General features: G+C 39.8%; 1 protein-coding gene across 2 annotated transcripts in view; it reads left to right on the forward strand.

The window, feature by feature from the left end:
- Positions 1-13,697, forward strand: part of LOC122801112 (receptor-type tyrosine-protein phosphatase eta-like) — a 1,724,431-nt gene that overhangs the window by 406,018 nt on the left and 1,304,716 nt on the right. For both annotated transcript variants that reach the window (XM_044070641.1, XM_044070642.1), the window contains exon 8: positions 1,855-2,109. In XM_044070641.1, the coding sequence (XP_043926576.1) occupies positions 1,855-2,109 (255 nt within the window). The remainder of the gene's footprint in view (positions 1-1,854; positions 2,110-13,697) is intronic.

Below are 13,697 nucleotides of genomic sequence, written 5' to 3' on the forward strand. Positions count from 1 at the left end.
GGATGCCTTCTGTGCAGATTCTGCATGGCCTCCCTCTGTTCATGTGGGTTTCCTCTAGGAGCTTCAGTTTCCTTGCACATTCCAAAGACATGCAGTCTGTAGTTTGGACCCTCTAAATTTGCCGTAGGTGTGAGTGTACATGTGAGTGTGTGGTGTGGTTAAACAAAGGTGGCAGGGCTAGCCACCCAGTGCTGTAAAGCTTGGCTCTGGATAAATGCACCGTTGAAGTGACACCCTGACCCCATGTGCAAAAAGGTGGAAAAAGAGGTTGTGGATGGATGGATAATTGAAGAGGAATACAAAACTCTTCTCCAATTATATGAATACATGAATGCTATCATTGAGGGTAAATTGACATAGAAAGGAAGCTTGCCCAAGTTATATAAGTTAATTATAAACAATAATAATAATTTTGATGCAAAATTCTGGAAGATTTTAGATAGTAGTGGATGAGTGACTCAACAGATGGTAAGAATAAAAGTTTGTTACTTAAATCAGTTAGTAAACTTCTAGTTTATACTAGAAAGTTTTCATGTTGAAATACATACATATAAAATCTCTAAGTTTAGGAAAATTACTTTTTCAGTTTGTTGGTGATATAATAAAGATGTAAAAGTTGATTGGACTCCTGTTTATGGATTGCGAAAATTAAATGCGTGCTTGAAAGAGATAAATATGTTATGGACTGATAATTATCTAACTAGATAAATAATGAATGATGCACTTCCTGTATCTATAAATGCCAAACAACAAAAATATTTTAGAGTCTTTTGGCAATTGCTGGAAAAGTTATTGCAAAAATTGGAATTCAAACTGAGTTCCTATGTTCAAAGTATTTTTAAATTTAACAGTAATACTATGCAAAACTGAAAAAGAAGTGATCTGAATAATAACTGTAAATTATGCTAAGACTTTTAATGGTTGCAATAGCCTTGAAATGTTGCTGTTGAAATACCAAGACTCTTAATGTGCTGATTTTAAAAGAATACCTAGATGATTTATGGTATTCCTTAGATTGTTTAACAGTACATGATGTTGAATTTCTTTCTGTGTATATATTATAAATATGTTAAATTAAAAAAAAAAATCCCGACTGATGAAAATCTGAACATCAAATATGTTCTGATAAGAGTTATGTTAAATCCAAAATCTGAGGAAATCCCTTAAACTTTACAATTAAAACAACTTTTGTCTTAACTTGTTCAGTTAAAATAATTTTTTGTATTGAAACTAAAAAATGTTCTCATATTTTATCATTGTAATAGTGGCTGTCATGATTAAGATACAGTGAAATAATTTTTCTATATATGGGCATCTTTTTATATTGTAGCTACAAGTGAAACAAGACATCACATAAATAGTGCTGCAGGCATGAAGAAGAAGATAGCAAAGTCAACGTTGTAGGTTTGACTGAGTTAACAGACTTTCCTGCTTTTTAATGTTTCATAACTGTAGGCATAGCTTTTACCTTTTAACTCAAGAACTGGGGACACAGCAAACATATAAAAGGAAAGAAAGATTGGGAAAACATTTTAAATTATTAACTCAGAACTTCTAAAACATTATACATTTTTTGGGTGGGTGATGGTGCAAAATGTTGAGACAGATTGAGGGATGTCATTGCAAATTAGCCACATTTGAGAAGTGCAGTTATAGGCAAAGTGCAATCTCATTTTCTTTATTAGAATTGTGGCATTTTATTTCATGAAATAGCATATTTCTATTTCTTTTCTGGATAAAGCACATATGCATAATAATTTTGGTTGCATATAACAAGTATGACGTTATTAAAAAGGTTTTAGGCATTAATTCAAGGCTGAGACTAAAACTAACTACTGTTACAATTCTTAACAGAACCTGACAAGATACAAAGCATTTCTGTGAATAATGTGACAACAACATCTGCAATGCTGACGTGGGAACGTCCATATGGTGACGTAAAGTCGTATGAGATAGCGATACAGGGACCAGAATCAAAAGTTATCACTGTAACTACAAAGTTTGCTAATATAACAGGCCTTACACCAGGAACAAATTACACATATAAGGTGTCACCAGTAACAGAAGATGGCACAAAAGGAGAATTTACTGCAGTTAATAAATTCACAGGTAAGTAGAACATTCATAATCTTTGAATGTGTTTTCATGTTACCATATGCCTTTTTTTTTCTTTCTTAACTGTCACTCCTTAAAGATGCCAGAATTGACAAAAACTGTAGTTTTGTCTGATCATTAGTGATAACTTAATATTTGTGTTTCTGATGACATTTAGAAGAATAGTTCTGTGTCAGTCCATCTGAACTGTGGTGGCCTTACCAGAGGAATAACCATCTAGCTGTAAACTATTTGAAGTTCATTGGGTTTCTTTCCACTGTGCATGCTGGTGTGGAGCTCAAAACATATATTTCAATCAGACACACTATGTTTCTATTTTATGTCTCTATTTTATTAAACAAACTGTCATGACCACCTGGAATCAGTGTAAGATGACACTTTGTAGGCTTCAGGTAAACTTTACTTGCAAGTGCTTAGTTGAAGGAACAGGTGTGTAACATTGCCAAGCACAACCTGAAATAGCAATGTGCTGCCATTCTATGGTCTCACCACCTGGAATGTGAATGGACCAGATGAGTGCAGTATCACCTTAGTGGCAGCTCTGACTGGGTTAGGAATAGTAATGTTTTTGGGGATATGGAATCTTACATCACTTTTGGCTAAGCAGTTCAAGATATTACAAAAAGTGGAGAAATAGCTATTACATCTAGTCAGACTCACTATTACATACAAAGTGAGCTTTGCAACTAAGCTTTTTCTTAATGGTCGTCTCTTGTTTTTGGATTGGCTATTTGTGAGAACCCTGAAGATGATGGATGTGGCAGTTGTTCTTTGTTGCTGGTGGTGGTGGTGATAGTGATGCTAGTTTGTCTCAAGAAATCTTTGTGTTGTAAAAGAGATAAATATAGAAATTCTCACATGGTGCTAGTGTTTTCCTTTCCCATTATACAGTAGGAGAAGGTATTTAGTTTTCCTGTGGATACTGTGTAAAATATTGAAAAAGGTACTCTTGCTAGGCTGGGCAGAGGTAGAGTTAAGTGAAATTGAATGACTTGAATGGAATTTTTTTTTCTGGATCTAAAACCCAAGTAGTACATTTTTATTTGTCTTCTGTGCAGATGTATGTCTACTTATTTTACTTTATAGATTTAGTACATTTACTGGAATAACCCAACAGAACATTTGTTAAGCACAGCCTGGGTGAAGAAATTCACAATAAATAAGTGAATATGAATACATCAGAACTATTTTACAAACAGAGTAATCACAGAAAGTATATAATCCTACAAACAGTTGAAACAATGAGCAAATATTAATTTTAGCAGAAAATATGGGAAGTAAGTAACAGCAAGAATAGAGTGTGGAAGTGGAAGTAATGCAAGTGAGGAAGGAGTTAGAGGATATGTCCACCTGAAAAACTCTTGCAGTCAGAGATGGATGTGTCTTTTGAGTTGTGCTCTGAATGTGAGGGAAGAAGAGATTTCTGTTAGGTGAGGGAGGAGAGATTGAGAGAGTTTGGGTACAAGAATGGAGAAACCGTGATCAGTACAGTGTAGTTTGGTTTGGGGGGTCTGGAGTGAGAGATTCAGCTGGGAGAAATTACAGTGGTTGTATGGATTGGCTTTATTATGAAGTATGGCGGCAAAAGGCTAGAAAGCATCTGGTTGATATTGTTTGAAAACAAGACACCCTAGGAATATTTTAATGCTGTAGGTCAGTGGAACAATCTGTCTTTGAAGAGAGTGGTGCTTCTGAGGGGGTGAGCTGCAGCATGAATTTACAGATTTTGTTTTTAATGAACTGTGGAGTGGATGAGCTTTTGCAGAGGCTGTGGCTATGATTGGTAGCCAGTATTCAAGTTGAGCAAAGAAAACTCCTTTGCTTATTGTAACCCTAGCTGGTATGGAGAGAAAGTTAGTTATTTTCCAGGACTTGATTAAAAAACAGTAGACCTTTTTCCCAATATTTCCAATGGTTCAATGTGCATAACAATCACTATGTTCAGACTCAAGTATGCTTATAAGAGAACCTTGGACCAACGACAGACTTTATTTTTATGTTATCCCACATGATGCTATTTACTCCAGCAACTCACATGAAGAGACCGGTCTTTTGTATGTGCTCCTGTTGCTGCCTGAGTTGCATTCTCTAGACATGGCATCAACCACACAAACCTAGGAAACTCAAATAAGCATTGACGTTCTCTTAAGAATGCCTGTTGGAAAATGTCAGGAAAGTTAAGTTCAACTGCCGTGTCTGAAATAGCATGAAGCTGGAGAAAGTAATCCTGAATGGACTAAACTCCCATGTCTGAAGTTGTGTGAAGCTGGAGATAGTGAACTTGGATGGACAATCTTCAACACATTAGTTTTAATGTAGCACCAAATAACTGCAACCAGATGGTGGTCATTGACAGAAGCATAATGTTAATATTTGCTGACATTTGTTTGTTGCGTATTTCTCCTCCTGGAAGATATGGCCATTGTAGGTGTGTAGATAGCACAATTCAGTCATAACAAACTTGGCTATACATAAGACTTTGATAGCTACTTGTACATCTGTGGTGCAGGTACAGAACAGGGCACTGTTGCACACCATTACTGATGTGGTCTGTAGATGACATAATCCCATTATTTCTTACTGTATGCATTTGATCAGAAAGGCAGGTATCTACCCAATGGATGATGCAGGCCCCCCCAACAAGATTGTGTAAATTAATCCATCCCGGGTGCTCCCTCCCTGCTTTAAACGCAAAAGGAATACCTCCGGCCATCACCTGAAGACACCCTGAATTGGCCAGCTTGCCTGGTACTTAAGAGAAGTACTACTGAGAAGACCCCCCCCCAACAAGATTGTGTAAATGTATGTTGATCACCACTAATTAAATGTAGACTTGTACTATTTATAGAGTTAATCTGCCCTCCTGTGTGTGCGTTCTAGCAGCCTTCCGCAGACCGTTTGCCCTTTCCCCTTCCTGTTATCACTACTCTAGAATATATTTAAACCTAAGACTGGTCCAACCATCCCTGCTGTTTGCTATCTCCTTCTACCATTAGGTGGCAGCATCTACCAATATAAATCCTAGCTATTCTTTATAATCCCAATAAGTTTTATTTTTTCACAAACAGTTGGTTATGAGTTAATATGCTTAGACTGTAAATATCTTCTCCCCCCTGCTAAACCACCCTCTGTAAAGGCAGCCTTCTTTTTCTGGCTGGAAATATTTAGCAAATGCCTTCCAACTACAGCCTTTAAACTGCTATTTGCTGATACTTTTTCTGCCATACTCACCTCTATTAAGCCCTACTCCCTCCTGGAACTGTTCTTCCTACCAACTTTCCACCCCTTTAGTCTTTCCTACCTTCTACCCCTCTAGTCCAACCACTTTTCCCCCACCTATCCCCTCCTCCATAGCTAGTTTCCTCCTAGAGTTTACTTATATCTCCCACAGACTGTGGTGCCATTTTTAAATCCTGTCCTGAGCATCCACAGCTCTTCTGTGCTGCTCCTGCGGTTTAGGCTACTTGTTTTCGCCTCCCGGTAGGTCTTTTCAACATATCTGTCTTCATTTGCAAGCCTCTAAGCAACTATTGTGCTAAACTCTGTGTTTTTACTTGTAACTGTGTTATAGGTTATAGATGGCCTTGTGCTGATTGCTATCACTCCAGTGCAATGTTTGTAACTGTGTTGTATGGTTATTGTTGGCCTCGTGCTGACTGCTTCATTTATCTGTGAGCTACATGTGTTTTTGACTTCTGCAAGCTGCTTTTTTGATGAGTGGGGCTCTTTTCTACACTGACTAATGCTGCATTAATTTTGTATGGGTACAAGGGGCTTGATTGAATACTGCTGGCTTGTCACGACCAGAAACCTGGTGTAATGATGTCCTGTTAAAAGGACAACAACCAAAGTGCATTGCTGAATGCCGGATAGCCTCTTAAGGTGGAATAACAATCCCCCTTCAAGTCTTCCACTTAAAATCAGGTTTAGCAGCCATTTTTCTTTCCATTTGTAACTATAATGGCTCTGCACAGCTACTACATGGTTTTGGGGACCGTTTTACCCTGTATACTGTACTGTTTGACTGCTTGCTTTGTACTGTGTCATTTGCCCTTTGCTTAGGTTAATTACCAACTTAGCAGATGTAAGCTGCTTTTTGGGACGAGGGGTCTCTCTTTATGTTGTCACCAGCTGCATTACTTTAGTCTGAGTATACAGGGCTTGACTGTTGCACTTTGCTGGCCTAGTCTGCTCTCCAGATGTACTATTAAAAGGACGCCAATGAACATATATCATTGAAGGTCTTTATTTCTCTTTCAAGGTGGCTCAATACCCTTTGGCAAAAACAATGTGCCCACAAATTACCACATAGGCGGAAACCCATTAAGTACAGAGAAAGTTATTAGGGACCTGGGGACCCAAGTTGATAGCAATCTCTCCTTTGAAAACCACATTGCCAAAGTGGTTAGAAAGACCTTCTACATAGCCCACCTCATCACGAAGGGTTTCACATCTAGATCAAGAGAGGTAATCGTACCCCTTTATTCATCCCTCATCAGGCCCATCATAGAATACAATGCCCCTTTTGGGATGTACCTTACCCAACACCTGCAGCAATTAGAAAGACCCCAAAAGTATCTCACCAAGAGGCTCAAGGGTCTCAAACAGATGCCATATGCTGCTCGGTTAAAAAAACTCCAGCTCTACTCAGTTGCATACCGCCTACTTCGAGGCGATCTATGCCTGACATACAAAGCTATGTCAAATCCAGAATTAATGGACATGCTCCACCTCAGTAAATCTAAATCCCTTAGAGCCACATGCTCGAGGGACTTGAACCTCAGCACAGAAATAAATAGCACTTGCTGGAGGGACAGGTTCATAGCCCAGAGGCTCCCTTCGCTCTGGAATCGAATTCCAGTTCATGTGAGGCAGAGCACCTCACTGAATCTCTTCAAGAAGAATCTCGATAGGTGGATGGGGGAATCATAGGTTTGTCCCAGGGATTACTCCAGTGTCACTATTAGACAGAGGCACAGTAAACTAAACCTTAAAAAGGGCACAGTATACTCAAATCAAGGGGTGGCGTAAGCCATACAGAATCGGGCTAGGCTTATAATTGCCCCAGGGCAGATAGCCTAGTATGAACCTATGAACCTACTAGAGCCTTTAGCTTAATTACTGGCTTAGCAGCTATTTTTCTTTTCCCGTTTGTCTCTATAAGGGCACCACATGGCTTTTATATTCTGAAAACTGTTTAGCACAAGTTATTGCACATCATGAACATATCGTAGTGTACTGTTAGTCTGTTGAGCACTATATATTGCACTGTTTACAGATTTTATAGTATTACTTTATCATTTACCCCTTGCTTTGTGCTGCTTCTGTTTGGCTCTACTGCTGTATAACCCTGTCCTCTCAAACGGACTAGGGTCACTGATGGCATGCTGAACTGCTGAATGAATGTTTTGTTCTATTTAATGGAGCCTGTATTGCCTATCTTCTATTGTTCATAGCATAATGTCTGTCACTTTCCATTGTTAATCCCCTAAACCTAATCTTCCTCTACATACTTGCTCTAGCCTCATCTAACCATAGCCTCTCTCTACTATGGTGCTTTGTTATACCCTCCCTTCTTCGCTAAACATCCCTTACCTTCTACCTTTCCCCTCTTCATCTTCAATATTAACTAACTCAGTGTTGTCTCCCTCTCCTCTACAGTAATCCATCCTGGGTGCTGCCTCCCTGCTTTAAATGCAAAAGGAATACCTTCGGCCATCACCTGAAGACACCCTGAATTGGCCAGCCTGCCTGGTACTTAGAAAAATACTACTGATAAGACCCCCCCAACAAGATTGTGTAAATGTTGCGTAACACTAATTAAATGTAGACTTGATCTACTATCTATAGAGTTAATCTGCCCTCCTGTGTGTGCGTTCTAGCAGCCTACCGCAGACTGTTTGAACTTTCCCCTTCCTGTTATCACTACCCTAGAATATATTTAAACCCAAGACTGGTCCAACTAGCCCTGCTGTTTGCTATCTCCTTCTACTATTAGGTGGCAGCATCTCCCAATATAACTCCTAGATATTCTTTATAATCCCAACAAATTTTATTTTTTCACAAACAGTTGGTTATGAGCTAATATCCTTAGACTGTAAATATCTTCTCCCCGCTGCTAAACCACCCTCTGTAAAGGCAGCCTTCTTTTTCTGGCTGGAAATATTTAGCAAATACCTTCCAACTGCAGCCTTTAAACTGCTATTTGCTGATACTTTTTCTGCCATACTCACCTCTATTAAGCCCTCCCCCCTCCTGGAACTGTTCTTCCTACCAACTTTCCAACCCTTTAGTCCCTCCTACCTTCTACCCCTCTAGTCCAACCACCTTTCCTCCACCTATCCCCTCCTCCATAGCTAGTTTCATCCTGGGGTTTACTTATATCTCCCGCAGACTGTGGTGCCATTTTTAAATCCTGTCCTGAGCATCCACAGCTCCTCTGTGCTGTTCCTGCAGTTTAGGCTGCTTGTTTTTGCCTCCCGGTAGGTCTTTTCAGCATATCTGTCTTCGTTTGCAAGCCTCTAAGCAACTTTGTTCTAAACTCTGTGTTTTTACTTGTAACTGTGTTATAGCATTTTAGATGACCTTGTGCTGTTGGCTATCACTCCAGTGCAATGTTTGTAACTGTGTTATATGGTTATTGTTGGTTTCGTGCTGACTGCTTCATTTATCTGTGAGCAACATGTGTTTCTAACCTCTGCAAGCTGCTTTTGGGATGAGTGGGTCTCTTTTCTACACTGGCTAATGCTGCATTAATTTTGTATTGGTACAAGGGGCTTGACCGACTACTGCTGGCTTGTCACTACCAGAAACCTGGTGTAATGATGTCCTGTTAAAAGGACACCAAACAAAGTGCATCACTGAATGCCGGATAGCCTCTTAAGGTGGAATAACAATCCCCCTTCAAGTCTTCTGCTTAAAATCATGTTTGGCTGCCATTTTTTTTCCATTTGTAACTATGACAGCTCTGCACAGCTTCTACATGGTTTTGGGGACCATTTTGCCCTGTATACTGTACTGTTTGACTGTTTGCTTTGTACTGTGTCATTTGCCCTTTGCTTAGGTTAATTACTGGCTTAGCAGCTGTAAGCTGCTTTTTGGGATGAGGGGTCTCTCTTTATGTTGTCACCAGTTGCATTACTTTAGTCTGAGTATACAGGGCTCGACTGTTGCACTATGCTGGCCTAGTCTGCTCTCCAGATGTCCTATTAAATGGACGCCAATGAACATATATTGTTGAAGGCCTTTATTTCACTTTCAAGGTGGATCAATGGTCCTACTAGAGCCTTTAGCTTAATTACTGGCTTAACAGCTATTTTTCTTTTCCCATTTGTCTCTATAGGGGCACCACATGGCTTTTATATTCTGAAAACTTGTTTTGAAAACTGATCAGCACAAGTTATTGCACATCATGAACATATCGTAGTGTACTGTGTTAGTCTGTTGAGCACTATATATTGCACTGTTTAGAGATTTTATAGTATTACTTTATCATTTACCCCTTGCTTTGTGCTGTTTCTGTTTGGCTCTAATGCTGTATAACCCTGTCCTCTCAAATGGACTAGGGTCACTAATGGTATGCTGTACTGCTGAATGGATGTTTTGTTCTATTTAATGGAGCCTATATTGCCTAGCTTGTATTGTTCATAGCATAATGTCTGCTGCTTTCCATTGTTAATCCCTTAAACCTAATCTTCCTCTACATACTTGCTCTAGCCTCATCTAAGCATAGCCTCTCTCTCTACTACGGTGCTTTGTTACACCCTCCCTTCCTCTCTAAACATCCCTTACCTTCTACCTTTCCCCTCTACATCTGCAATATTAACCAACTCTGTGTTGTCTCCCTCTCCTCTACAGTAATCCATCCCAGGTGCTCCCTCCCTGCTTTAAACGCAAAAGGAATACCTCTGGCCATCACCTGAAGACACCCTGAATTGGCCAGCTTGCCTGCTACTTAGAAAAATACTACTGAGAAGACCCCCCCCCCCAGCAAGATTGTGTAAATGTTGCTTAACGCTAATTAAATGTAGACTTGATGTACTATCTATAGAGGTAATCTGCCCTCCTGTGTGTGCATTCTAGCAGCCTACCGCAGACAGTTTGCCCTTTCCCCCTCCTGTTATCACTACCCTAGAATATATTTAAACCTAAGACTGGACAACTAGCCCTGCTGTTTGCTATCTCCTTCTACCATTAGGTGGCAGCATCTACCAATATAACTCCTAGATATTCTTTATAATCCCAACAAGTTTTATTTTTTCACAAACAGTTGGTTATGACTTAATATCCTCAGACTGTAAATATCTTCTCCCCCCTGCTAAACTACCCTCTGTAAAGGCAGCCTTCTTTTTCTGGCTGGAAATATTTAGCAAATGCCTTCCAACTACAGCCTTTAAACTGCTCTTTGCTGATGCTTTTTCTGCCATACTCACCTGTAGTGTTCTTTTTTGCTCCGTTCACCATACGGCTCACTCCGCTCCCCTACCCTGCCCCCAATTTCCACCCGACCCAATACTCCTACCTTTATTCCTTTCTTACCCCACCCTCTCAGCCCAATTACCCAATACCAGCTCCCCCTCATTACTCCTCCCACCTATAGCCATCCTCTTTAAACACTGCAATCTGTACTCCACCCAATAATTATAGTCCCCTCCTCTTTCCTTAAATCTCTAGAATGCCTCCATCACTTTTTAAACCCTTTCTTCTTCATAGCGTTCTCTGTTTTCCTACCACTCTCTTTGCTCCAAGATGCTCTCCTCAAGTTATCACACCCTCAAGTCCCCCACCTCCTCTTTCTGTTCCTACTTCCCTTATACTATCCTACCTCATATTCCACCTATTCTTGTCCAATACCACCTACAAAGGCAACTAACATACAAACCCGCCTCCCCCCTCACTCTTACTCCCATTTCCACTCTATCTCCTCTTCTCTCATTCAGCCCAACCCTAAACTCTTCTTCTCTAAAGTCAAGATACTGTCACTTGCTCCAATATACAATCTACCAAAATTCATGCTCGGCAGACCAATATGGCTAAACGATATCTCCTTCAACAACCTAGTCCAAGCTGGTGATATCCATCCTAACCCTGGTCCTACATCCTTTAATAACAACACTCATCCCTTACCCTCTTCCTTCTATCTCAATACCCTAAAGAATGTTATCATTAATGCACAAAGTCTAAACAACAAAGTACACCAATGTCAAGCTTGGTTAAGCCATAACCAACCAGATATCTTAGCCATCTCTGAAACCTGGCTCAGTCCCATTATCTCCGGCTCTGAGATTCTGCCCCCAGGAATTTATTGTCTCAGAAATGACTGACTAAATAAAAAAGGTGGAGGCACTGCCCTAGTTTACTCCAACCTTCTTACCTAAATTCCCCTCCAAATTCCAATTCCTCTATTCCAGAACACTGAACTAACACTGAATTCTAAAACTAAATAAACATATCATCTGCATCATTGTCCTATATGTCTCATCTGGTAATATCTCTACACTCGAAAATTTTCTCCTATGGGCCTCTACTGAAATGAACTATAAACTTATATCCTTGCTGATGTGAATATTGACTGGAATAAAAGCAATTGCCCCTCTCCCTCCCTATCCATTAACCTCTATAACTTCACTCAAATAATCCTCTCCATCACTCGACCTAACAAAATAAACCCTCCCGGATCCACTATAGATTGGATCCTAGTCTCAGATCCAAATAAAATAACTAATTCTGGCACAATTCCTGATACCTTTAGTGACCGCCTCCCAGCCTTCATGCATCGCTCAACTAGTTTCTCCCCACACCAGCATTAGTACATTCAAATGCGCAACCTCAGTAGCTTCAACCCAACTACTTGCTCAAATACTTTCAAACAAATGAACTGGCAAATTCTAAACATCCTTCCTCTTGACAAAGCTATAGAATATTACAACTCTATCTTCCTTGATACTTTAGACTCACTAGCCCCACTAAGAAACAAAAGGATAAAAACTAAAACTGTTCCTTGGTTATCCAAAGAGACAAAACAGATTATGCACCACAGAGGCAAACTATGGAAGCTTTACCAAAACAATAAACTGGACAATACCTTGCTCCAATATAAACAGCTCTGCAACCGTGTAAAACGACTAATCAAAGACAGAAAATCCTACTATATCAAACTTCAGTCCAATAACAATAAAAACCCCCAAAAATTCTGTAACTCAGTAAACTCACTCCTAAATTCAGGCTCCAAGAATAACCCCTGTCCTGACCCAAGTAAATCTGATCTCGAACTAGGCTCTGAATTTAACTCATTTTTCATAGACACTATTACTACCCTCACAAACACATTTCCCAATAATATCTCAACTGCTCTACACTCTCCACCTTCTAACTCACCTCATCTGTTTGAACTCAAACCCATTTCCACTAGCTTTATAAAAAAAACTTTTGTCCAGACTTAAATCTTGCTCTAACGCTCCCGACAATATTCCGTCTTCCTTCTTAAAATGTGCTGCTGATGGCACTGCACTCCCAGTCAGCATCATTATCAACTGATCCATAAAAGAATCATATGTCCCCAAACTCTGGTGCTCAGCTTATATTCTTCCTCTTCATAAAGGAGGCAAAAATACCAGCATCTCAAACTTTCTCCCCATTGCTTTGCTCTCACCAATCTCCAAAATCCTAGAAAAATGCATCCACCTCCAACTTATGCCTTTCCTGACCCAAAACAATCTTCTCACTCCTACCCAGCATGGCTTCCATCCAGGCCATTGCACAATAACCACTCTGCTCTCTTTCCTAGAAACTGTCAATCAAGCCCGAGATTCAGGCCACTTAGTTTCTACTGTTTTACTCGATCTGTATAAAGCCTTTGATACTGTTTCCCACAAGCACCTTCTCTGTCATCTCTCAAACCTTAATCTCTCACATAATGCTTTATCCTGTTTCTCCAGCTATCTATCAGACAGATCACAGGCAGTCACATGGAAGAATTCCATCTCTTCCTTCCTACCCACCCCAACTGGCGTACCACAGGGATCCATCCTTGGGCCAATGCTTTTTAACATCTTCATCAATAACTTTCACACTGCTATTCCTGATGCTAAAATCATTCAATACGCAGACAATTCAACCTTAGTCTGCTCTGCCTCAAGCCTCTCTGAATTGCTGACTAAACCCAAACTGCCTTTTCAACAACTGAAAACTGGATGTGCCAAAACCACCTCTCTCTCTCAATGCAAATAAATCAAAGATTCTACTATTCCCTCCCACAAAGGCCCTCACCTATGATAGAAATAACTTCAAAGTATATATTCAAACCAACTCACCTATAGAAGTAGTCCCCTCTGCCAAATTATTTGGCATTACTGTAGATGAACACCTCAAGTTTGATATTCATATTCAACAAAATATTAAGAAAATCCAGCAAAAGCTAAGTATGTTGTATAGGAATAATCGCTTTCTATCCAACTCTACCAGGCAAACTCTGGCTTCAAATTACCTTCTTCCTTCCTTATTATAGGAAGCCTCTCTCCTAACCAACCTGTCCTCCTCTATTACCTCTAAACTAGAAAACTGCTACAACAAAATCTCTAAAT

Source organism: Protopterus annectens, chromosome 4.part1 (genome assembly GCF_019279795.1).
Source record: "Protopterus annectens isolate FY-2018-M chromosome 4.part1, PAN1.0, whole genome shotgun sequence".
In the NCBI taxonomy this organism is placed as follows: Eukaryota; Metazoa; Chordata; order Ceratodontiformes; family Protopteridae; genus Protopterus; species Protopterus annectens.